Source organism: Musca domestica, unplaced genomic scaffold (assembly GCF_030504385.1).
Source record: "Musca domestica strain aabys unplaced genomic scaffold, Musca_domestica.polishedcontigs.V.1.1 124, whole genome shotgun sequence".
In the NCBI taxonomy this organism is placed as follows: domain Eukaryota; kingdom Metazoa; phylum Arthropoda; class Insecta; order Diptera; family Muscidae; genus Musca; species Musca domestica.
In genome coordinates, this window is record NW_026712162.1 from 1,522,790 (window position 1) to 1,547,881 (window position 25,092).

Consider the following 25,092-nt stretch of genomic DNA (forward strand, 5'->3'; position numbering starts at 1 on the left):
AAAAAGGATATCTCGAATTTCAAATAAAATGTTGTGACAAAGATGTAGTGCTAGAATCGGTTTTTAAGGTCCAACAATTACAATTTTTTAAACATATATTTCTGTGTGCGTATGTCTATTTATAGCTTATTCCTGTTCTATATCAACAGAACTTTCCATTGCACTTTCCATTTATTTCAAACCTAAATTGTTTCAACCATTGTCACAATTGCTCATTTCTTTTGAGCAATATTCCCCAAGAACTGAATTATTACTATGATCTCATTTCGATCATAGAGATTCAAGGTTGCATTGAAATTCACTGTGGGCAGATATGTAGGAATTAAAGCTTCACTTAATGAGAAGTTTTTCACTTGATATAGGACATCCTGAAATGGAAAAGAAACAAATTAATGTATATCAAAATCGACCATTTGACAAAGTCTTACCTTCTTGTAGGGACATTGCTTCGGCAGATTTGTAACCCTCTTCAATTCAATCATCAATGGTCTGATCAGTTGATTTTCCAGCGATCGTTGCAAAAACACACAACAATTGAATCTTACATTAATTAAATGGATTATTTGTCGCGAATTTGTCGGCATTAGATCTATGGCAAAGTGAGCCTTGAAACTTCGATCCAAATCACGGGTGAATAGCAATTGAAGGCTAATGACATAATTATTGATACGATGTTTCGTGAAATCGCAACCCAACCGCTTTACAAGTTCTTCGTTGTATGTACGACAGGTGACATTCTTCATCTTGTATACAAAATCATGACCTTCGATACTCTATAATTATTAATTTTTTATTAAGGGGCTTTTTCTTCCAAGAAAATCAAACACTTACTTGAATACTTATAAGAACGCAGAGCGCAGCTATAGGTGCAAACATTTTGCAAATAATAACAAACAAAGAATCATTATTTACTAACTCGATTCGAGTGCGAAATCTAAATTTTTACTAATTTTAAAACAATTAAAAAACAATATTCATATTGCACCGCCGACCTGCAAACTTGGCCATGCGGAGATCATTACCGAATTTAAAAACAGAGTGGGAGTGAAACTCATGTTCTAAACCCCTTTAGAAAACGTAATCCAGGTTATGTTTGAAGAAATTTCTTCTTCGCAAGTTATGACAGATAAAAGTATTGAAAATTGTGACCCATTGTGGATGAGGTACCAGAAGGGGCTAGCAGATATATATAAAATCTTCACAACAGATCTTGTGTTAGCAAAAAGGTTTGTATGTGTAAAATTTGAAGGGAGTTGGGAGCTTATTTCGCTTTCTTTGAGCATTCTGTTTTTCAAACTCTTGAACCCTATGTCGGGGAAGTACCAGAAGAAATGGTTCGATTTCTACCATCCTTATAACAGACCTTGTATTGATGGAAATATTGAAATATACCAAATCTGAATGGAATATGATGTTAATTTCGCGTTTTTTGAACTTAATGGATATTCAAAAAGTTGACCCCTTGTAGGGGAGGTACCAAAAGGAGTGGACCGTTATATCTTATCTTCGCATCAGATCTAGTGTTAGTAGAAATAATGGGATGTGCAAAATATGAAGAGAAACGGATGCTTATTTCGGATTTAATGATCGTTTGCGTTATTTTAAACTTTGACCCTTTGTGAGGTAGGTACCAGAAGGAATAGTCCGATCACTACCATGTTTATAACAGCTCTTGTGTTGATGGAAATATTGAGATGTAACAAGTCTGAATGGAATCGCACGTTAATTTAGCATTTTATGAGCTTCATGGATATTCAAAATGTTCACCCTTTATGGGAGAGGTACCTGAAGGAGTGGACCGATATAGTCCATCTTCATACCAGACCATGGGTTAATAGAAATATTGTAATAAGTGTAATTTGAAGACAATCGGACTCTTACATCACATTTTATAAGAGTTATAATTATTCAAAAAATTGACCCTTTGTGGAGGAAGTACTTGATGGAGTGGACCGATATTGTCCATTTTCGCACCTTGCGAAGTTGGAGCCAAATCGAATTATCCTTTATCTTTCTGGATACCAAGTTTGGATCAAATCGGATACTCCCTTCGAGAGTTGTCGTGCGGACGGACGGACATCGCTGAGTCGACTCCAAATGTCTTGGATTTGACCAAAAGAGACCCAGGGTCTAAACCGTTATTTTGATGCACGTTTTGACCGCATCAAATGCCCCATGAGTCTTTGCTGCTGGCCAGAACAATGGAATCGGCCTGTATGCCTCCCCTCACTGGGCTCAGTTGGGGAACCACTTGAATTATTTTCTGGTCTCGGGAACTATAGGTTGAGGACTTCCTGGGAGGTACTCGACTCTAGCCAACTTTTCCTCTTCCAAACTCTTGACGTTTATGGCAGTTTAAATGTAGGGTTAGATTGCCGACTGTCTTCCGCTAGTCTTGCTGTCTCTGCTTCCAAATCTGGTCTTATTTCGGGCATTCCAACAGCATGTAGATAGCAAGCGTCTGCGATGTGTGAAGATATTTCGAGAAAAAAATTCAGTTACCCAAATATTAGAATAATTGGGTTGTTCTCTAAAGCAACGATTGCGGAACTCAGCCATCTGCTTTTGGAGATAATCAAAGTGTTATTCGAGATGAAGACACCCTCATGTACTGTTCAAAATGTGGAGCAATAAATCTGTTCTGTCAGCGTGAAACCCCTCTTAACATTACCTCGAAAAATCCAATCTGTCAGCGAACATTGGGCAGTTCTCTGAAGAGATGATTGATGAACTCACAAAATTTAGGCCAATGGGCTTTCCCGTGATAAAGAAATGTGCGAATCGGAGGATATAAAATCTTCTCGATCTGCTTTTGAAGATGATGATAGGAAGATGGTTTGATCGGAGAAAAAAATGGATTGTCACATAACTCTCGAGGGGTTCTTCACAAACACATTAGATTTATTGTTCCGCACCAGAATAAGGTGAGAGTGTCATAGTGTGACTGTGCAAAATGCGGAGCAATAAATCGGATGTGTTTACGCAGAACCCCTCGCGTTATCATTACGTAAAACAATGGGGGCTATTGCTTTTCTAAAGCGGGTAATATCTTTCCGGAAGACCATTTTCCAACACCAATGCAGGCATTACGGTGACGCAGACGAGGAATGTTTGGCGTGTGATGTAGCCGATGCAACTGTCCAGAAGTCGCAACGCTATCCCTTTTGCTACAGTAAACAAACACTAAGTGATAAACACTGTGGTAGCTAGCTGGCTGACCGAAACTCTGACGTTGTTCCGGAATGAACCAATATCTGCATGGCTTGCTATTGTTTATTAGTTTTTTCTTTTTGGGTGATATTTCCTATAATCTGAACCGAAGCTACTAATTTATTTCTATCATAGAGATTTAGGGTGGCATTGAAATCCAGTGAGGGCAAAAAGGTGGGCATAAACTTTTTCGTTAAAGAGAAATTCTTCACATCATATAGGGTTTCCTGCAACATTAGTAAATACTTTAATTTAAATTGAAAAAAATATTAAACATGACACTCGTACATACCTTTTTGAAGGGACACTTTTCGGGCAGATTGGTAACCCTCTTAAATTCATTCATCAACGGCCGGACCAGTTGATTGGCTAGCGATTGTTGCAGAAACATACAACAATTAAATCTCAAATCGATTAAATGAATGATTTGTGTAGAATTTGTTGGAGTTACGTCAATAGCAACGTGGGCTTTAAAATTTCGATCCAATTCACGACTGAACATCATTTGAAGCCCTATGCTGTAGTTATTGCTGCTACGTCTCATAAAATTACAGCTAACCTTTTTAAAGAGTTCTTCATGATATTTGTGACAGGTGATATTTTTGAGTTCGAAAATGGTGTTCCACAATCGATATCCTACAAAGAGGAGATTTTTTTACACATTTTTGTTCAAATTGAAAAATATCACTTACATGAATAAGAATGTAGAGCAGAACTATTAGTGTGGTGGCACTTTTCATGGACATTTTGGAAATAAATCACAAAACAAAATATTATCCAATATCCAAAATAATAATTTGAAAATGTAACAAACAATGAATCAAATTGTTCGATTATTTCAGAGCAATTACATACTTGTGTTAACTTAAGAATTCCCAACATTAAGAGACAATTACGGGGAGTTTTTAATTGGAGATTACATATGACGGACGATTCCATTCAGACTTAGCCCATCTCAATATTTCTATCAACACAAGATAAAGATTGTAGAGACCTACTGGTACCTCCACCACAAATGGTCAAAGTTTTCAGTTTCCGAAATAAGAATCCGGTCCTCTTCATATTTCACACATCCCATTATTTCTACCAACGGAACATCTGCTGTGAAGATGGGATACATCGGTCCTTTTCTTCTGGTACCTCCCCCACAAGGATTCAACATTTTGAATATCCATCGCTCATAAAACGCGAAATTAATATCCGATTCCATTCAGACTTGGTACATCTCAATATTTCCAGGTCAAAATTTTGAAAAACAAAACGCTCAAAGAAATCGGAATAAGCATTCTTCAAATTTTACACATGCAAACATTTTTTGTGACACAAGATCTGTTGTGAAAATGATATACAGAGTGAGATAAAAAACTGCAACAAAGTCAAACGCCATAATTTTTACATTTTTATGCCCTCCGCCTTGGAAAGGAGGGTATATTAACTCTGTCATTCCGTTTGTAACATCCTTAAATATTCGTTGTAGACTACATAAAGTATATATATCCATAATCAGCATAAAATTCTAAGTCGATTTAACGATGTCCGTCTGTCTGTCTGCCCGTCGGTCTGTCTGTTGAAATCACGATACAGCCCACATTATTTGACGTAGAGCGCCTAAATTTAGCAGAGCAATTTGTATTGGGTCTAGGATGGTTGGTATTGAAAATGAGATATATCGGTCCACGTTCTGGTATAGTCCCCATATAACGGTACCTTCCGATATTCGGTATTTTGATGATTTATGCCACATTTTTTACGTATTTGTCTGAAAATTGGTATTTGTAGGTCATAATGGGTTCTAGCTCCGTTGGCGAAACATTGCATGTGTAGGTCCACGATTTGGTATAGCCCCCATATAACGATACCTCCCGATATTCGGCATTTTAATGGTTTTTGCCACATTTCTTCTAATATTTCCTTTAACCTAAGGTGGAGGGTATTAAAAGTTTCGCCCGACCGAACTTAATGTTTTTTTACTTGTTTTTTTTTTTTTTTTTTATTTTATTAAATGAAATCAAAAATATCGGAAATAGCATCAAATTCGAATTAGTCAACTTTGGCACGAATTATGGCCTTCAATCGGCCAATGAAACCGTCACACACTGCCCGAATGTTGCTCTGGGGTATTTTGGACCATTCCCGGCGAAGCGCTTGCTTGAGATGATCGGCACTTTGGTATTTTTTAGTACCAACCTTGCTTTCCAAAATACTCCAGACTCAATAGTCCAACGGATTGGTATCCGGAGATTTTGGTGGCCATTGTGCGCTGGAAATGAAGCGAGGAACCTCATTTTGTAACCATTCTTGGGTGGCGCGTGCTGAGTGCGATATTGTTGAGTCCTGTTGGAATGTCCAAGGTCTGCGGCCAAAATGTTTGCGTGCTCAAGGCTTTAATACACCCTCCAGAATATTTTCGCGATAATATTCGGCATTTATTCTGATGCCACGGTCGATTACTACGAGCGGACAGGTCGCTGTCTGGCGGCCCACAGCATCACCATGACCGGCACTTGAGTTCTGGTGGCCAACCGAAGGTGCACATTTTCAGCTGACCTCTTTGGCAAGTAAACACGATCATTTTGTTTGTTTACAAACTGCTGAACAACGAATGTTTTCTCATCGGAGACGGAGAAAACACCATTTCTGCTGATGTTGCTGTCTTCTTCCGTTCACTTCCTTGACGTCGGGCTACGCTACCAGTATCACGGTAACGAGCGATGGTACGAGTCACAAAAGATTTATTCGCATTTAAATGCGTGCTCTAAATGCGGAGTGCTCTAACGATTACCACTTGTGGGTTTCCAGCCAAATAAAAAGAAATCACACTATCACGCTTGAATTCTATCACGATTTTTTTCTGGAATATTCTCACCAAAATGCTTTCGTACGCTTGTAAACAATATAATGAGCTGCCGCTGGAATAATTTTAACAGCTGTCGGACGAGTGACAGCAGTCTGAAATTGGTTGCAGTTTTTATTCCCACTGCTATTCTATGGAGGGTACATTAACTTTGTCATTCCGTTTGTAACTCCTCGAAATATTTATAATAGACCCTACAATATATATATTCTTGATCAGCGTAAAATTCTAAGACGATCTAGCAATGTCCGTCTGTCTTTCCGTCTGTTGTAATCACGCTATCTTGCGAACGAATGGAGGTAGAAGGCTAAAATTTTGCGCAAATGCATAGTTTATAAGTAGGTTCTGTTAAGTTCGTAAATGGGACATGTCCCATATTACGGTACCTACCGATATTCGGTATTTTCATGATTTTAGCGGCATTATTCACTGGAACTGTTTCAAATTTCGTATTTGAAGTTCGTAATAGGTACTACAACCTATGACAAATATTTTTGAACGCAATTCCACGTCTTCGTATAACCCCCATTTTAACAGTACCTCCCGATAGTCGGTATATTGATGAATTCAGCAACGTTATTCAGCATAACCATTTTAAATTTCGTATTGGAAGATCTTAATAGGTACTACAGCCTATGACAAAAATTTTTGTATGCAGGTCCAAGTATTTGTATAGCCCTCACATAACGGTACCTGCTGATATTCGGTATTTTGATGATTTCAGCAACTTTATTCACCGGAATCGTTTCAAATTTCGTACTGGAGGATCCTGATGGGTACTACAACCTATGGCAAACAATTTCGTCTTCGTATAAATATTGTTAAATAATCTAAGATTATAGCCGCGATTAGCGCGTAATTGGGTAGTCTTTTCAAAAATATTTTCAAAATTGCCAAAATTTATGATGGATATTTTGTGTAACAATGAAGGGTGTAAACATGATTTTCTCTTTTGCCCTTACGCTTAAATATGTTGTACATATTATTACATATTATAAATAAATAATTGAAAACTCTCTCATTTTAAACGGGAGTATTGAGTACTTCAACACCATTTTTTTTCAAATGGGCATTATCAAATCAAAATTATTTTTTTAATAACCCCAAAAACATTTTACCTCTAATTTGATTGTGTATTAAAATTCTACAATTTAGCTATTGAAGAGAGCTTAACTATTTGCAACTGTTAACGACTAGTGTTCATTTATTTTCAAAATGTTTATGAAAATTGTCAACGCACCAATGGCTCTGCTGCTCTGCATGTTGATTATTCTGATTGAAGTAAGTGTTACTTTTTCAATAAAAAAATTAAACAATAACAAAAAATAATAGTAATAAAATAACGGCATCAATCTCAGAACACCGGCTGTCGCACTGCCATATTCGAAATAAAAAATGTCACCTGTCGTAAGTATAACAAAGAGCCAGTCAAACAGATAAGCTGTGAATTTGTGAAACGCGGCACCAACAACTACAGCATTACCCTGCAAACAACGTTCAGTCGCAATTTGGTCAGAAGTTTTAAATCTCACGTCACCATCGATGTAATGCCCAGCAATTCGAGGCAAATTATCCATCTGATCGATTTGAGATTTAATTCTTGCATGTTTCTGCAACAATCGCTGACCAATCAACTGATCAAGCCATTGATTGCGGAATTTAAGAGGGTCACCAATCTACCGAAAAAGTGTCCCTACAAAAAGGTGAGTTATGTTTTGAAATAGTTTTCATGAGTCATATTTAAATACATTTGATTTTTACTTCCAGGATGTCCTTTATGAGGCCAAAAATTTCTCCTTAACTAAAAGTTTTATACCTTCATATTTCCCCTCAGTGAGTTACAATACCACATTACATCACTACGATAGAAACGAAATTATTGGGACAATTCAGATTTTCGGAGGGTCTGAGCAAAAAAGCAAACGTTAGTCATCAAGCAAACAAAAGTGTGGTTAAATATATAGCGATTTTCAAAAAAATAAAATCCGTTAAAAATTCTGTTGAAAATCTTAAAAAAACCGAATGTAGCCGGTATATTAGGGTCTATACGACCCATTACAATATCAAATGCGAACCTTGAAAAAAAATCGAACTTCAAATACCAAATTTTAAACAATTCCGGTAAATAATGTCGATAAAATCATCAAAATACGGAATATCGGGAGGTACCCTTATATGGGGGTTATGCGTAGATGTGAACCTGCATACGAAATTTTTTGTCATACGCTGTAGTACCCATTTCGAACTTTAAATATGAAATTTGAAATAATTCCGGTAAATAACGTCGCGAAAATCATCAAAATACCGAATATCGGGAGGTACCATTATATGGGGACTATACGAAGACATGGACCTGCACAGACAATTTTTTGTCTCAGGCTGTTGCACCTATTACGAACTTCGAATATGAAATTTGTTACAATTTCGGTGAATAGTGTCGCTATAATCAACAAAATACCGAATATCGGGAGGTACTATACAAAGACGTTGACCTGCTCAGACAATTTTCTGTCTTAATCTGTAGTGTCCATTATGAACGTCAAATACCAAATTTGAAACAATTCCGGTGAATAGTATCGCTAAAATCATCAAAATACCGAATATCGGGAGGTACCGTAATATGGGGGCTGTACGAAGACGTGGACCTGAATACGAAATTTTTTGCCATAGGTTGTAGTACCCAATAATATCTTCCAATATGAATTTTGAAACGATTCCGGTGAATAATGTCGCTAAAATCATTAAAAAATCGAATTTCGGGAGGTACCGTTGTATGGGGGCTGAACGAAAACATGGACCTGCACAGGCAATTTTCTGTCATGGGCTGTAGTATTCATTACGAACTTCAAATACCAAATTTGAAACAATTCCGGTGAATAATGTTGCTAAAATCATCAAAATACCGAATATCGGGAGGCGCCGTTATATGGGAGCTATACGAAGACGTGAACCTGCATACAAACTTTTTTGTCACAGGCTGAAATACCCATTACGAACTTTAAATACTAAATTTGATACAATTCCGGTAAATAATGTCGCTAAAATCATCAAAATACCGAATATCGGGAGGTACCATTATATGGGGACTACACGAAGACGTGAACCTGCACAGACAATTTTCTGTCATAGGCTGTAGTATTCATTACGAACTTCAAATACCAAATTTAAAAGAATTCAGGTGAATAATATCGCTAAAATCATCAAAATACCGAATATCGGGAGCTACCGTTATATGGGGGCTATACGAACATGTGGACCTGCATACAAACATTTTTGTCATAGTCTGTAGCACCCATTACGAACTTCAAATACGAAATTTCTAATAATTCCGGTAAATAATGTCGCTTAAAAACATGAAAATATCAAATATCGGGAGCTTCTGTTATATTGGGGCTATACGAAGACGTGGACCTGCATACGAAATTTTTTCCATAGGCTGTAGTACCCATTGAGATCTTCCAATAACTAATTTGAAATAATTCTGGTAAATAATGTCGCTAAAATTATGAAAATAGAACTTAACCTGCCTATTGGTAAACTATGTATGTATGCAAATTTTTAGCCTTCTATCTCAATTCGTCCAAATCTAGCGTAATTACAACAGACAGACGGATAACGCTAGATCGTCTTACAATTTTACGCTGATCCAGAATATATATACTTTGTAGGGCCTATTTTGAATATTTCCAGGAGTTACAAACGGAATGACAAAGCTACTAATATACATACCCTCAATAGAATGATGGAGGTTATATAATAAACTATTATTATAAAAAGCAAAATTAATGGGCAAATTGCTCGGCAATGCCACTGGTATGGAAGTGTTCTGAACTGTAAATTTACGAAAATCCGAAGCTAAGCTACCCAAGTTACTTAACTAAGAAATTTTGAAAACGACAGACTGGGAAATTCGGTGCTGGTCTCATAGCAATTGTATACCGGCCGAGGAGCCTTGGCTCGGAATGGCGACGCTGACGCACCACCACCCTTACCAGAAACAACACCCGGACGGACAATGCATGACTGTGCGTTTCGACCCGGCGTCGATGCAACAGAAGACCGGCACTAGAACTTCAGCACCAAACATCTGTCCGGCAAATTTATGTTGAGAGAACAATAGTGTGACGGATGTCCACTGAGCAGATCTGCAAACACTAATAACGGTCTAGCGATCAATGTCCAGCTACGTGCCATCACAAACAGAAGACACACACTTCCGTCAGCCATTGCATTGGAAGTTGTATATATACCAAACTACAAATGGAAAAAGCATATGTGAATTATAAGTGATGAAAATAGTATTAATACATTGGAAAATGTGAGCCATGTTCCATTGGTAGACGTTTAGTGAACACAGCTAAATGTGTGTGTGCCAGAGTTGCATTTTTATAACGGTGATTTGTTTTCAAACAAAGGGTTGTTTTTATTGAGGTAGTATACACAGCGGCCTCTATCCTTGAGATTTGTCTGAAAATTCTTGAAAATGTGTGCGGATTTGGTTTTCCTTAAATGTTAAAACTGAGTGGAAATATTACTACTAGAGGGTAATGTACACTTTTTCTTCCAGAACTATGTTCAGATGTATTAACACAAGGGCAAGTTGGAAATGTATATCCAAACCTTTTAGCGCTGATATGAAAAGTAGCTCACAATCTGGACCCAAATCGATGAAGTATATTTCCTATCATTACAACCTCATTTTTTATTGAGGTATAGTTCTCAACATTTCAAACATAGTCGAGAATATTATCACTGTACCCGACAACACACTGTGGTGCAGGGTATAATGCCTTTGTGCATTTGTTTATAACATGGCCCATAGTTCGGAATGCGATTCTATGCAGATCATCACAAATCTGCATAGAATCGCTTTCTGAGTCGATTTATGTCAGTCAGTCCGTCCGTCTGTTCATATATTTTTGTTTGGTCAAATGCCGACCACTATTGAAATTGGAGATAATCGGTTCAAATTTAGTTGTAGCTCTCGTACATCCCTTCGTCCGATTTGTCTTTTATTGTGCACCAAATGCGTAATATATGTCCACAAAAATGCAATCTAGCCAATGATATTGTCGAGATCGGTTCGTATTTATTTTGCTAAGTGTGCACGTCGATTATTTAAGCCAACAAACAAAAACCGGAAACTTACAAAATTATTAAAAAAAAAATATTAACAAGTAAAAAAGCAGTAACAAGTAAGTAAGCCGAACTTTGAATACCCTCCACAATTTAGAACGAATTTGAAAATTTTCGAAGAATATAACATTCGCCAAAAATTCTGTTAATATTTTAAAAATACCGAATATAGCCGTTATATTAGGGCCTGTACCACGTGCACCTATATAGGCATTGTTTGTCACAAGTCATTACCATATTCAAACCTGAAATAAACGGTGAATAATGTAGCCAAAATCATCAAAATATCGTACATAGGTAGGTACCGTTATATTGAAGCTATACGAAGACCTGGACCTGTACAGATTTTCTGTCACAGGCTGTAGCTTCCATTACGAACTTCAAATACGACATCTCAAACTATTTCGGTGAGTATTGTACCTAAAATCGACAAAATACCAAATATAAGGAAGTACTGATATATGGGGCCTATACGAAGACTTGGAACTGCATAGACAATTTTCTGCCTTAGCCTGTAGTATTCATTTTCGAATGGGGGCCCATTTACGAACATAACCTGCATACTGGCAAAATAAACATGTGTGCAAAATTTTAGCCTTCTATCTTAATTCGTTCGAAAGATAGCGTGATTAAAACAGACAGACGTCTTAGAATTTTAGGCTGATCAAGAATATATATACTTTATTGGGTCTAAGATCATTATTTCAATGAGTTACAAACGGAACCCTCCACTATACTATGGAGGGTATAAAAAAGGAGAGGAACTGGCAAGAAAGAGCTCACAGTCTCCAGATCAGGGGATTATAATTTCAGCAAGCCCGCCTAGTCGTATGTAATCTGTGGATTGTTACAGTAATGAGGAATATGAACATTTTCATTGAAAATGCCAGACTGACTCGAGTTTAACCAATGTTCCGGGGTTAATCGGGCTGCCTCACTGCCATTGGAACTACATTAAATACATTTTCTTGCAAAAAGGACAATGTCGTTATTTCTGAACACCACACCCACAAATGCTTGATTTACACTTACATATAAAACTATGCGGAAAGTCATAATAATGCGAGGAGGCAATAATATCTGCAGATTGGTATAATACCCCAGTAAAGAGACATATGAAGATTTCTGAATAATATACCAAGGAACAGTGGGTCCTATCAACAGGTCTATTTCGGTAATGGTACTACACTATATAAATTTTGCTACGCCGCATCACTGATCAAGGTAACAGTTATTAGAAAAAAAAAACAGACATGAATCATGAACAGAAAACAAACAGCACATAATCCATATTAGGCCTTCAAACGGACCAGAATCAAAGTTCAGGCTATAACAATTGACTCGAGAATTATTCAAGGTCTTCATAAGAATCTATGATTTCAATAGTGTACAATGCAAAAAGGTCCAAACTCTACCCGACCGACGTCTAATACGGAACAATGTAGTGCTATATGGAACCGCCCTTTTATCAGCACCCTTTTGGAATTTTTTCACGCGAGCAAAACTGTCTTTTACTCCTCCTCTCTCTCTCCTTTATGCAAATAATGATCATTGGACCAATAAATGCTGTTGCAAGCTCCATCATTGCGGTACAGGATAACTACATTTCCATCTTGTTGAGTAGGGGTAAAGGCTTAATTACAATTTTCCTTAAAATTATATATTACATTTCATTAAAATATAATTTATCATTTTCAAGAATAAATTCATATATTTCAATGACTCTACTGCATCTCTACTGGTCTATTGTGAATGCTAAAACAGAGAACCCTCGCAATTGTGAATAACAGCTGCTCATCATAGCACGAAAACAACAACACTTTTCTTTGTTTACATTTTTTCATTTCATTCTATTTCTAACAAGCCAGGGCCATGGAATCTTAAACCGGCCACAGAAAAAATAATTAAAAAAAAATAATAATATATAATGGACCTCATTACCCGAACGGTCCTGAAAACAAAATGTTGGTGTCTAATAATAATTATAGTTTCCTCCTTGGGCCGGATCAAAACAACACCGTCGCAGTATGCCCAACTGGACATAAATGTCGTACTTACAAAGGTGGATAATGAATATTTGGTGCATTTCACCAATTACTATTGGAGGGTGACCAGAGAAAAATACATAAATGCTGCATTTGAGAGGAAAAATCTTGCCATCAATTGGACATTTGTTCCCCGATCGCATTTGTCTGATTTATATCCCAGTGACTTTGAAGTAATTCAAACCACGATTCCCAATGTTACAGATATTTTAAAATTACATCCAGCAATTAGAGATGTAAATCAGCAAAATATAATTACCCGAGATTTGAAATATACTCCCCAAAGGAATCAGACTTCTGTGGACTATCAATCACGCCATTTGTTGGGTGTAGTTCCAGGCCACATAACAGACTTGTTACATGTACGTGATCTATGGAATCGTGGCATAACTGGCAAGGGTATTAAGGTAGCTGTCTTTGATACGGGGCTACCCAAACATCATCCCCATTTCCGTAATGTCAAGGAAAGAACAAATTGGACCAATGAAAAGTCTTTGGACGATGGTGTAAGTCATGGCACATTTGTGGCTGGGGTCATAGCCTCTTCCAAGGAATGTTTGGGCATTGCCCCAGATGTTGAGCTTCACATTTTTAGGGTGTGCACAAACATACAGGTATCGTATACCTCATGGTTTTTGGATGCCTTCAATTATGCCATGTTCCGCAAGATAAATGTTTTGAATTTAAGCATTGGTGGCCCGGATTTTATGGATCGTCCGTTTGTAGACAAAGTTCTGGAATTGTCTGCAAATAAAATCATAATGATATCCGCCATTGGTAATGATGGGCCGCTTTATGGCACCCTAAACAACCCGGGAGATCAAAGTGATGTTATTGGGGTTGGAGGTATTAACTCGGATGACATGGTGGCCAAATTTAGTTCTAGGGGTATGACCACATGGGAGTTGCCCAGGGGTTATGGCCGTGTGAAACCAGATATTGTCACCTATGGTAGTCATGTAAAGGGTAGCAATTTAAATGGTGGCTGTAGATCATTGTCGGGTACTTCAGTGGCCTCACCGGTTGTTGCTGGAGCTGTGGCCTTGATTTTAAGTGGAGCCTTACCAAAATTGCCCTTGGTTAATCCAGCTTCTGTTAAACAAATACTGGCCGAAGGAGCAACTAAACTGAAGCATAACAATATTTTCGAACAGGGTCATGGCAAGTTGAATGTATCGAAGAGCATGAATCTGTTGTTGGCATATGAACCCAAAATTACCCTAAGTCCAGCTTATATGGACTACACAGATCCTTATATGTGGCCTTACAGCTCACAGCCAATGTATTGTGGATCGATGGCCTCAATTATAAATGTTACCATTTGGAATGGTTGGTCAGTTAGAGGCAAGATTCTAGAGGAACCACAATGGCATCCCAATTTGGAAGAAAATGGTGAAATTTTGAAAGTTGACATTTCATATTCTCCTCTGCTGTGGCCCTGGTCTGGCTGGATGGCCGTTAAGATAAAAGTTAAAGACATAGATTGTCTATATGAAGGAGAAGCTGAAGGCTCCGTGAGCCTGAGTGTTGAAACAGCGGGGCGTAATGAAACCATACATTTTCCTATCAAAGTTAAAATATCACCAAAACCACCCAGGCATAAACGAATATTATGGGATCAATATCATAATATACAATATCCACCGGGGTATATACCCAGAGACAATCTGAAAATTAAAACAGATCCCCTGGATTGGAGGGGCGATCATTTGCACACCAATTTTCGTGACATGTATCATCATCTGCGAAATCATGGTTATTACATTGATGTCTTGGGTATGCCCTTCACCTGCTTTAATGCCTCCGAATATGGTACATTGTTAATTGTGGATCCCGAAGAGGAATTCTTTGATGAGGAAATTCAAAAACTGCAGGAAGATGTATACGATCATGGACTGGGGCTAATTATATTTGCCGATTGGTATAACACCACCGTAATGCGAAACATGAAGTTTTTTGATGAAAATACCAGGGAGTGGTGGTTGCCTGACACGGGTGGCACAAATGTTCCGGCCCTAAATGATCTGCTGGAGGGATTTGGCATTTCATTAAGTGATGACATTGCTGAAGGTTATTACGAGCTGGGCGATCATCAGGTCTATTATGCCAGTGGTACAACGCTAAATACATTTCCCCGCAACAAGGAAAATATTGTTATATCTGCTCGCCTCACTGACCAGGCTAATGAAGTAATTAAGAAGAAATCAGACAACACTCAAGAACAGAAAATACACAACACTTATCCCATATTGGGACTGTTTCAAATGCACGAAAATCAAAGGTCAACCATGAAAATATCCTCTGACCTGGTTACGCTAGAATTATTAGAGGATGAAAATGATTTAAATGACACCCACAATCATTCCGACTACAATTCAGTTCTGAATAAGAGAGTTCTGCTAGAGAAAAAAATACTGAAAAGTGGACAAATTGAAATACAAAACAAAGACAAGAATAAAAAACAAGCTCTGTATTTAATCAATGAAAGTCTCAACAAAAAGGAGACCAAAGAAGGTCGTATCGCCATTATGGGTGATTCCAATTGTATCGATTCAACGCATGCTGAAAAACCTTGCATGTGGCTCTTGGATGCTCTTCTCGCGTATACAATGAATTCTCATGTAGCCTCGATGTTCAATAAACTTAATAGCATGGAATCGTATAGAAATAGTAAGGATTGGGAGCTCCGCCGATCAAGTCCAAAGAGATTGAAAAGTTCGAAATTGTATAGATACTCAAAAGTTTTACATCCAAAGGATAAATTTAGAAAAAGACAATTGGAAGTGTGTTGATTTTATTTTTATACACATGCAGTAGTGTTTAAGATAACAATTAAGAATTCGAAGATTCGGATGAAAAAATGTAGAGCCTTTTTATACATGAAATTTAACAAGTAATGGAATACTTGAAATCAAATTGTATACGAAATAAAATGTGGTTTTAATTTGGGGGAACTCATAGTGAGGGTTGAAATTCAACGACCTTAATGATTACAGACAGCAGGAATCAATTCCTTAAGAGGGCAAGAATGTAAGTACTTTGGCAGTATCCTGGCTTGATAATAACGTATCTTCTAGTAATGGAAGATATTGTTTAAGAATATTTTTCAAGACCAAAACATTTCGACACAAATATCGATTTAAAAAGAAGATTTTTCATGGACAATCAGAGCCATGAAACGTAGATTTCTAAGGAGGGTTTTTAAGATCCACAACTAAATATTTTTATGAACATCGGAGGCCGTCTAAATTATTTAAAGAGAACCAGTGTTCAGGCTTTTTTAGCAACATGGGAGACAACCATATTTTTTTCCAGAATATTTTTCAGGTTGTATCTGATTTAGAGATTAATTACGAAAAAGGCTCCAAAAATTATATTTCAAAGGCCATCATAGACAGGCAGGATTATTAAGAGTAAGACATAGGAAGCTTTGAACTATCTGATATCCATATACCTAACAGAGTCATCTGGACCCGCGACACTCCACCTTTTAACGGTAAAGCTGTATATACTGATCAAAAGATGGAAGATGGAGCTGGGGTCTACTGTGAAAGTCTAAGTATCCAACGATCCTTCGAACTAAAAAACGACTGTAGCGTTTTCAGGCAGAAATCTTTGCTGTCACGAAGGCCATAGAGCTGCTAGCAAATAGAATCAATGAACTGGACGGACCGGTGACTATATATGGCGATAGTCAAGCGGCCCTGAAGGCTCAAAATTCATTTACAATCAAATCTGTGGCAGGTCTGGAATGCAGGAATGATCTGGAAAAGGTGAAATCGTTTGTCAAACTCTGTTGGGTTTCTGGTCAACATATCTGGCAATGAATTGGCCAGACGCTGATCTCAGTCAGAAGATCTAGAGATTGAAAGCTCAGTGATGCCAACTTTATGTCACCTCTTCCAATTACTGCATTAGCAATGTCTTGAGAAACTTCAACAGAACTGCCTAACTGGAAGGGGATGTAATGTCTCCAAAAAGATTTGGCCGGTGAACTCCGAAAGGAGGTCACTCATATCCATGACGAAGCTGGACTTGAAGCTTGTGGTGGGCCTAATTACAGGACACTGCAACATAAAGGCCATGACATCCAAATGGGGGATGACGACACTGAATACTGCAGGCTTTGTCAGGAAGAGGAAGAAACGGTGGAGCACTTAATCTGCCACTGCCCAACTCTTATACTGAGACAGACATCGACATCGAGCCAGCACTTATTCTTCAGTTAGCCAAAAGACTAAAATGGCTAAGGGCGACACGTTGACACACCGTGAATGCAAACCTACTAACTTCTCTACTCTTTATTCAGATTCTCACTTCTTCACTATTCGCTAATCATTTCCTTCTCTTCTCTCTTTTCTATTCTCCTATCTTCTTAAATTAGGACGAACACAATGGCCCAAGGGGTCTCCGAGTGGAATGGTTGTTTATAGAACCGCGCACCCTTTAACCTAACCTAAGACATAGGAATACAGGTATATTTTTCAGGCTCTCCAGGGCCACCCAGGATCCATAAGATATAGATATGATTCTTAAAAACTTTTCCTCAAGAAAAGTCCGTTCAAGCTCGCCAAACACTTTTTAATGGGTTTGCTAGACAGGACTTTTAGATAAAATTTTTTCTCAGATTTATTTTTTAACATCATCGGAGACTTTCAAATTATTGAAGAAAATATTTTTAAATACCACCAAACCCATGAAGATTTTTTTCTCAAAAAACATATAAGCCAGCCAGTATTTTTATAAACTTTTGCAAGAACCATAGTCGTCCAAAATATTTTTTAGATCTAGAACGAGTGGCCTTAGGTTTATATTTTTATCAATGGGCCACAAAATTTACGCAAACGGATGAATAAAGTGTAAAAAAGTTGAAGTACATACCTGCTCATATCCAATGTATTCTTAAATGTCTTGAATCTTCAACAGTTTTTGAATCTTGACTTGTTTTGTTTTATATCGGTTCTTGATTATGTAATAAATGATAGAATCTTGAGGTATCTTCACTTAATTTTCCTGAGTCTTGTCACTTGCATGTAGGATTAATTTCCTACATTTCCTACATTTTCTTGATATTTTCAATTTCGTTGTAATTCCAATTCTTGAATCTTGAAATTCCTTGTAATTTGTATTAACTATTTAAAAATAGACTTATAACTTATATATTATCTACTTAAATAAAACTTAAATCATACTTTTGTCTCGGCCACCACATCGTGTAAATAATGTTCAAATTGATGTTCGACAAGTTGTTGGATCAGACAATCGTTGCACAAATTCAACGGACAATAGCAGGTATTACAACGCCAACCGGAACGGGCAACGGCGGATGTTTCACAATTTTCACACTTCGCCGACAATGGATCGGGACTGTAACCCTCGGGTGTGGCTAATTTCTCCTGCTTTATTGTTTCCAACATGTTTATTCTTTGTTGTCGCATTTCGGGTGTCAAGGGCTCTTTCTTTACTTCATTGCCAATTTCGTTGGAATCCAAATGCATAGTTCTTTCTTGTGACGTCATACTAGGTGATGGGGAATTTAAATCGCTAAACAAAAAATCATCTTCCGACATATGAACGGGAACATTGTGCGAGGGGAAAAACGTCGATGGCCGATAGTAGTGTTTTGATTTGGTGTGACCCATACGACGATTTTTGGGTATCCTGCCTGGTATGGGCATACCAGCACTATGCAGTTTTTGGAAATATTTTTGAACTCTACTTGACACCTGTTGGGGAGTACGATTGCCCAATGCCTTGGCAATTTTGGTAAAGCGATGCATTTCGACACGTTCCTCCGGATATTCGATGAGTAATTCTTCAAGACGTTTCTGTTCCTCGACGGTCCATAGTTGATTGTATGTTTCCGGTTTTGTTTCATCCATAACCCGGCCACGCACAATGGGGAACTCGGATTTTATCGTTTCACATACATCTGCTTTGGGTTCCTCTTTGATTTTTACATCTTCCTGCGGCATGTCATCATATTTTCCAATTTCTGGTAGCTAAAAATAACAAATTGTTGACAATTGTAAATAAATATATTTTTGAAATAAATACCGTGGCAATGGTCAAGTGTTCCGCTGCCACTATGGGTTCCCCGCTTTGTATCTTTTTCAAAAACAACTCGGGATCATCCATATAACGCTTTTTAGCTAAGGCTAGTTCTTCCATTTGCTGATGTACTCGCACCCGCTGTGCCTCCAGAATAGCAATGGTCCTCAACATATTTGTGTAGTCTCGGTTTCCACGCAGTGCCAAGTGGTCACTTTCGAAATAAAACACATTCTCATCGAGTACGCTTTCGGCATCGCTTTCGGTTTCTTGCTGTTCCATTTGTTTAAATGAAGTTGCTTTCAGAGATTTTTCACTTTTTATTATGTTTTTAAATTCAAAAAATATGAAAAATATTATTGTTGGTTGAGTTGTTTTGTTAAGAGCGAATTCGCGCGTGGGAACCAAAATGAAAGTCGTCCCCAACAAAACGAATATTAAGGCCCAAAAGAAATATTTGATAGCAAACAGGAAGCAAAATCCCCTAGGGAACTCTGTTGTTTACGAATGAGACATAAGGAAAACATTCACAAAAAGAGCGCGGAACTAGCTACACAATTTGAAACATTGTTGAACAAAAAAGGGAAAGATGAAAATAATGTAAGGTGGTTTACACACCATTGTGACATATTATAAAGGTATGCCGAATCCTGTCGTCGTAACATTCGACACTATAATGTGTAGCCATGATGCCAAGCTTCTTATGTAGCCTCTTCGGACTAATTAATAATCGTTGATTTTTTATAAATATTTCCCATGGACTAGTAATTATGGGTATTTATTTATTTTATTTATTTTTATTTCATCCATTTCTGTAATACAAAGCCTATAAGACCATATACAAGTATTACTAGTTACAAAATTAAACCTGAGCTTATAGTAATAATACAACTCTTTCATTTTACTAAAATACATAATTTAATTTCATTTAATTTCATCTAACAGTTGTCTTGTATAATTTGCCATGCACTAGGTCAAAAACAGTGGATTTTTAAAGATTTTTACTTGTCAAGAAACCAAGAATCGCAATTTTTATAACCTCAGCCATATGGCTAGAGAGGGTATATATCATTAGATATTGTCAAAACCATGGTACAATGATATCAAGGTAGGGCTATGATACCATATGATTTTAATTTTTTTTATTTTCTTGGCTTAATATGTCATCTTTATTTCTTTATGTATGTCATGGCAGAAGAATACAGGTAGATGCATCAACGCTTGGGAGCATTTGTATGTCAAAAAATGTTAATGTTTTTTTCAAATATAAGTAGATTTTTATATGTTTTCTTATACTACGTTATTCGGAGGTTATTATAATTCGCGTTTTTCAACAATTTTAATAAATTTAAATAATTTTTCATTCAACATTTTCAATTCCAAAATAGGTTTGGCAGTTCATTGTCCCAGCAGCTGTGTCGACGCGTCTACCTATATTCTTCTACCATGATGTATGTGTTTTCTTTTCAATAACAAACAAATTGTTCAGAAAATATTCAAATTCGGGTGTTTTCGATTTTCCCCCAAAGGGTCAAACTTTTGAATAATTACAACTCTTATAAAACGTGATGTAAGAGTCCGATTGTGTTCAAATTTCACACATCCCAATATTTATATTAACCCAAGGTCTGGTGTTAAGATGGAATATATCGGTCCACTTCTTCTGGTAACTCCCCCAAAAATGGTCGAAATTTTCAAAAATTATTTTCTTTGAACAGAAAGAGAAACGATATTCCGATTTTGTCACAACTTTGTCAATTCAAATATTTTCGTCAGTGCTAGGTCAGGTGCGAAAATGGACAATATCGATCCACTCCATCATGTACATCCCCCACAAAGGGTCAAAATTTTGAATAATTACAACTCTTATAAAATGTGATGTAAGAGTCCGATTGTCTTCAAATTTCACAAATCCTAATATTTTAATGAACCCAAGATCTGGTACTAAGACGGAATATATCGGTCCACTCCGTCTGGTACCTTCGCCACAAAAGGTCGAAATTTTCAAAAATTATTTCTTCTGCACAGAAAGAGAAACGACAATCCGTTTTTTTAACTCCTAATATTTGCGTCAGTGCTAGGTGAGGTGCGAAAATGGACAATATCTGTCCACTCCATCAAGTACCTCCCCCCAAAGGGTTAACATTTTGAATAATTGCAGCTCTTATAAAATGTGATGTAAGTGTCCGATTGTCTTCAAATTTCATACATCCCAATATTTATATTAACCCAAGGTCTGGTGTTAAGATGTAATATATCGGTCCACTTCTTCTGGTACCTCCCCCACAAATGGTCGAAATTTTCAAAAAATGCACAGAAAGAGAAACGATAATCCAATTTTGTTTCAACTTTGCACATCCTAATATTTGCGTCAGTGCTAGGTGAGGTGCGAAAATGGACAATATCGGTCCACTCCATCAAGTAATAAAGGGTTAACATTTTGAATAATTGCAGTTCTTATAAAATGTCCGATTGTCTTCAAATTTCATACATCCCAATTTTTATATTAACCCAAGATATGGTCCTAAGACGGAATAAATCGGTCCACTCCTTTTGATACCTTCCTCAAAAAAGGTCGAAATTTTGAATATCCAATAAGCTCGTTAAACGCGAAATTAACTATCGATTCCATTAAGACTTGGCACATCTGAATATTTGTATCAACAAAGGATCTGTTATAAAGACGGTAGAGATCGGACGGTTTTGAATATCCAAAACGTTTATTAAATTCGAAATAAGCATCAGGTTCTCTTTACATTTCACACATACAAACATTTTTGCTAACACATAAAAAGCGAAATCAACATCCGATTTATTTCATACTTGGTACATCTCAATATTTCCATCAACACAAGATTAAAGATGGTAGATGCTACTTCCCCCACGTAGGGTTCAAGATTTAGAAAAACACTCAAGGAAGGCGATATAAGCATCGATGGAAGGTGAAATAAGCATCCAACTCTCCTCAAATTTTACACATACATGAAGATGAAGATAATATATACCTGCGAACCCATTCTAAAAACCGAACCTTTTTCTAAAAAATATCATATATCTCATGTAAAGTGAAGGGAGTTATATATTTAGTCCAAAGCTGGCTCGTCGCAATATATCATTTTTATTTAGGTCCGATACTAAGTGGACAATATTGGCCCATTCTTTCAAAACCTACTCCATAGAGAGTCATGAGTTTGAATGATCATATTCAAAATATTTTTAAACAATCGAACATTGGCTGAGGGTACATATCTGTGGCAAAACCGACCGATATTTTTTACCTGTTGTTAAAGAATTTTTAATTATATGTTTTCAGGCAGTGTCTTTGAAGGTTATTTTCAGAAATATGAATTTTTAAGAATAATTTTTTTCAATAAACATTTTTTTAAGAGACATTAATTTTTATGTATACTTCCGGTAATACGGATTTTTAAAGAAGTAATTTGGAAAAAAAATGTTTATTTCCGCCATTATTTAAAAGTTCTTCAAGGCTGTAGCTGGTTAAAAAACGAAGATTTTTAAGAAGAAAATCAAGTACACTTTTTTTTAAAAAATTTCCATTTTTAAGAATAGTAGCTCTGTTCCAGAACTGCAGGAATGAAAAACTTTTTACTACGAAAACCGATTTTTCTTTATCAATCAAAAAAATGGAAAAACTAGTAGATTCTTTCAATTTCTAAAAGAGAGCAAATGTCACCGGATAGTTTTTAAATAGTACATTTGAGGAATATTGGACTATTTGCTAAATGTATTCCATCTATATCTCTGTTTAGGTACAGTAATTGCAACAAAGGGTTAACTTCTAAAGTCAAACAATTATTCCTGCCTTTCACAACCTATTTTCAGCCATCACTGCTCTGTTCCAGAACCTACAAGAATATACTAGATTTGCAAGTTTTTTCGGAAAAGTAATACTTTTATATTCATATAGATTCTGGGATAGGGACTGTCTTAACCACAATATTTGAAAACACAAATGGTCTGTCCCAGGACTGCAAGAATATTAGTTTTTACTACGATAACCAACTTTCCCTTTATGATATCGAAAAAATGCAAATCTGGTAGACTTGCAGGTTCTGGAACATAGCAAAAATTGAACAATAATGGAGGCTTATGTGGAACTGGTGTATGGAACAATATCACTTAAAATATGATTTATTTCTTTTTGTTATATTAAACGATTTCATCTTAAATACAAAACAAGAACCTAAAGGAAACAACATTTCAAATCATTAAAAGGTATTTTTTAACTAATCACTTTTTGTTTCAGCTTTGGGTTCTGCCGCCTTAGGTGTCTCTGTTGTCTCTGAGGCTAATTTTGTTGCCATTTCTGCCAGCTTTTCACGTCTATAATCTTTGCGTGCTTCATCCAAAAGAATATTGTGTATGTAATTACGATTTTGGGAAAAGTCCGGCAGCAGCGAGGGATAGGGATTACCTCTCAACTCAAGAACAGCTTTGTCATAATAAATGCCAGGATAATCACGGGGAGCTTTGTACATACGGGTGAATGAAACATTGCTGTTCTCAAAGCGCGGTACTAGCACTTTGAATAACTTGTGTACCAATTGTTTTTCCAACAGCCAGAAATCGGCTAATTCCATGGTGGCCTTATGACGATCGCCATGTCGTATGGCATCGGAAATGAGCTAGAAGGAGAAGTAGAAAATTAGCAACTACCGTGATGAGTTTTCATAAAATTTCACTAACCAATTCAGCATAACCTCTGGCTTCATCAGCTCTTTGGTAGAACAATTCAATACGTTCATGTTTGACCAAGGCAGTGACGGTCTTCCTCAGTTTCATCAAACGACCCTCAGGACCATCGGGATTTTTCAAATTACGTTTATTGGGTCGCACAGCAAACCTCAACTGGGACATTAATTTGGTTACCTCAGCTTGATTCATTTTGAAAGGATTTTCTTATAACTTTTCTTTGCTTAAAATCCAAAGAAAATCCTGCTGCAATCCACCGAAACGACGAAATTTACGTAAAAAACACTTTTGACAGCTACATGCGGTAAAGAGAGCAATATGCCTCTCTCACACATGATTGTATCGCTGTTGTGATTGACGAAAACATATGTTTGTCAAGCGACAGGGACTGTGTTATTAGTTCGTAGTGAATATTGTGATTGTGGCGTTTGGATTTTGTCTGTTAAAAATAGAAAGTGTAATAATTTGTTTAAATTTTTTTTAAAAAGTGGATAATTTAAATGTGTTTTGAGTAATTAGTTAAAAATATAACATTATGGCGCAATTAAAAAGACAAAAGTTGAAATTTTCTGCATTACAATAGAGCGAATACTTACTTTCCCAATTGTAGGTTAAGAATTATTCCGCCAAAAGTAAGTATAATGATAATTTTTTGTGTTTTCTGTGTGAAAAATTATTTGTAATAAGTATAGCTTTATTTTTCCTGGAAAAGCAAAAAAATATGCCTTAAGTGTTGTTGTATATAAATGATTTTGATGTGCTGAAAGATTTTAGGCTGTTATCGCTGTGGTGGACGATGGTGAGTTTTCATTCCATATCCAATGCAACATGAATCCTGTGACTAATTTGAATTGGATTGTACCTATCGCCATTAATTTGAAATAGACTCGCTTGTGGACTTGCAATTTGCAAAGTACATTGTTCTAGTTCTCCAAACTAAAAAAGGCAATTTGGTGAGGCTTCTGGGACAAACAACAAATATATTTTCATACCCTACACCATAGTATGGAGGTTATATTAACTTTGTCATTCCGTTTGTAACACCTCGAAACTTACATTTAGACCCCACAAAGTATATATATA

General features: G+C 36.7%; 6 protein-coding genes across 6 annotated transcripts; 2 read left to right on the forward strand and 4 right to left on the reverse strand.

Moving 5' to 3' along the window:
• Nucleotides 1-212: 212 nt before the first annotated feature.
• LOC101901684 (uncharacterized) lies at nucleotides 213-876 on the reverse strand. Its single transcript, XM_011292810.2, has 3 exons — nucleotides 832-876; nucleotides 429-773; nucleotides 213-368 (listed from the first exon to the last, which is right to left on the reverse strand). Exons 1-3 carry the CDS (start codon nucleotides 874-876, stop codon nucleotides 213-215), a joined length of 546 nt encoding a protein of 181 aa, XP_011291112.2.
• Nucleotides 877-3,266: 2,390 nt separating this feature from the next.
• Nucleotides 3,267-3,956, reverse strand: LOC105261607 (uncharacterized). Its single transcript, XM_011292811.1, has 3 exons — nucleotides 3,899-3,956; nucleotides 3,503-3,846; nucleotides 3,267-3,437 (listed from the first exon to the last, which is right to left on the reverse strand). The coding sequence occupies exons 1-3, from the start codon at nucleotides 3,954-3,956 to the stop codon at nucleotides 3,267-3,269; spliced, it is 573 nt and encodes a 190-aa protein (XP_011291113.1).
• Nucleotides 3,957-7,279: 3,323 nt separating this feature from the next.
• Nucleotides 7,280-7,993, forward strand: LOC101887221 (uncharacterized). The gene is made up of 3 exons (XM_011292812.1): nucleotides 7,280-7,345; nucleotides 7,423-7,767; nucleotides 7,832-7,993. The coding sequence occupies exons 1-3, from the start codon at nucleotides 7,280-7,282 to the stop codon at nucleotides 7,991-7,993; spliced, it is 573 nt and encodes a 190-aa protein (XP_011291114.1).
• Nucleotides 7,994-13,038: 5,045 nt separating this feature from the next.
• Nucleotides 13,039-16,178, forward strand: LOC105261606 (membrane-bound transcription factor site-1 protease). Its single transcript, XM_011292808.3, has one exon. It carries the CDS (start codon nucleotides 13,128-13,130, stop codon nucleotides 16,035-16,037), a length of 2,910 nt encoding a protein of 969 aa, XP_011291110.1. The 5' UTR covers nucleotides 13,039-13,127; the 3' UTR covers nucleotides 16,038-16,178.
• Nucleotides 16,179-18,156: 1,978 nt separating this feature from the next.
• Nucleotides 18,157-19,701, reverse strand: LOC101887392 (ZZ-type zinc finger-containing protein 3). The gene is made up of 2 exons (XM_005180071.4): nucleotides 19,303-19,701; nucleotides 18,157-19,247 (listed from the first exon to the last, which is right to left on the reverse strand). The coding sequence occupies exons 1-2, from the start codon at nucleotides 19,576-19,578 to the stop codon at nucleotides 18,432-18,434; spliced, it is 1,092 nt and encodes a 363-aa protein (XP_005180128.1). The 5' UTR covers nucleotides 19,579-19,701; the 3' UTR covers nucleotides 18,157-18,431.
• Nucleotides 19,702-23,420: 3,719 nt separating this feature from the next.
• LOC101901184 (large ribosomal subunit protein bL17m) lies at nucleotides 23,421-24,323 on the reverse strand. Its single transcript, XM_005180066.4, has 2 exons — nucleotides 24,004-24,323; nucleotides 23,421-23,942 (listed from the first exon to the last, which is right to left on the reverse strand). Exons 1-2 carry the CDS (start codon nucleotides 24,199-24,201, stop codon nucleotides 23,544-23,546), a joined length of 597 nt encoding a protein of 198 aa, XP_005180123.1. The 5' UTR covers nucleotides 24,202-24,323; the 3' UTR covers nucleotides 23,421-23,543.
• Nucleotides 24,324-25,092: the final 769 nt, after the last annotated feature.

What these genes read in the sequence shown, in the direction of transcription:
- LOC105261607 (XM_011292811.1), bottom strand. Translation starts at nt 3,956, where the DNA reads ATGTCCATGAAAAGTGCCACCACACTAATAGTTCTGCTCTACATTCTT. An exon ending in CTACATTCTTATTCATGTAA is followed by an intron (nt 3,847 to 3,898) that starts GTGATATTTTTC and finishes TCCTCTTTGTAG; the next exon opens with GATATCGATTGTGGAACACC. An exon ending in AAAAGTGTCCCTTCAAAAAG is followed by an intron (nt 3,438 to 3,502) that starts GTATGTACGAGT and finishes CTAATGTTGCAG; the next exon opens with GAAACCCTATATGATGTGAA.
- LOC105261606 (XM_011292808.3), top strand. Translation starts at nt 13,128, where the DNA reads ATGGACCTCATTACCCGAACGGTCCTGAAAACAAAATGTTGGTGTCTA.
- LOC101901684 (XM_011292810.2), bottom strand. Translation starts at nt 876, where the DNA reads ATGTTTGCACCTATAGCTGCGCTCTGCGTTCTTATAAGTATTCAA. An exon ending in GCGTTCTTATAAGTATTCAA is followed by an intron (nt 774 to 831) that starts GTAAGTGTTTGA and finishes TAATAATTATAG; the next exon opens with AGTATCGAAGGTCATGATTT. An exon ending in AGCAATGTCCCTACAAGAAG is followed by an intron (nt 369 to 428) that starts GTAAGACTTTGT and finishes TTTCCATTTCAG; the next exon opens with GATGTCCTATATCAAGTGAA.
- LOC101887392 (XM_005180071.4), bottom strand. Translation starts at nt 19,578, where the DNA reads ATGGAACAGCAAGAAACCGAAAGCGATGCCGAAAGCGTACTCGATGAG. An exon ending in AACACTTGACCATTGCCACG is followed by an intron (nt 19,248 to 19,302) that starts GTATTTATTTCA and finishes TGTTATTTTTAG; the next exon opens with CTACCAGAAATTGGAAAATA.
- LOC101901184 (XM_005180066.4), bottom strand. Translation starts at nt 24,201, where the DNA reads ATGAATCAAGCTGAGGTAACCAAATTAATGTCCCAGTTGAGGTTTGCT. An exon ending in CCAGAGGTTATGCTGAATTG is followed by an intron (nt 23,943 to 24,003) that starts GTTAGTGAAATT and finishes TTCTCCTTCTAG; the next exon opens with CTCATTTCCGATGCCATACG.
- LOC101887221 (XM_011292812.1), top strand. Translation starts at nt 7,280, where the DNA reads ATGTTTATGAAAATTGTCAACGCACCAATGGCTCTGCTGCTCTGCATG. An exon ending in TGTTGATTATTCTGATTGAA is followed by an intron (nt 7,346 to 7,422) that starts GTAAGTGTTACT and finishes CATCAATCTCAG; the next exon opens with AACACCGGCTGTCGCACTGC. An exon ending in AAAAGTGTCCCTACAAAAAG is followed by an intron (nt 7,768 to 7,831) that starts GTGAGTTATGTT and finishes TTTTACTTCCAG; the next exon opens with GATGTCCTTTATGAGGCCAA.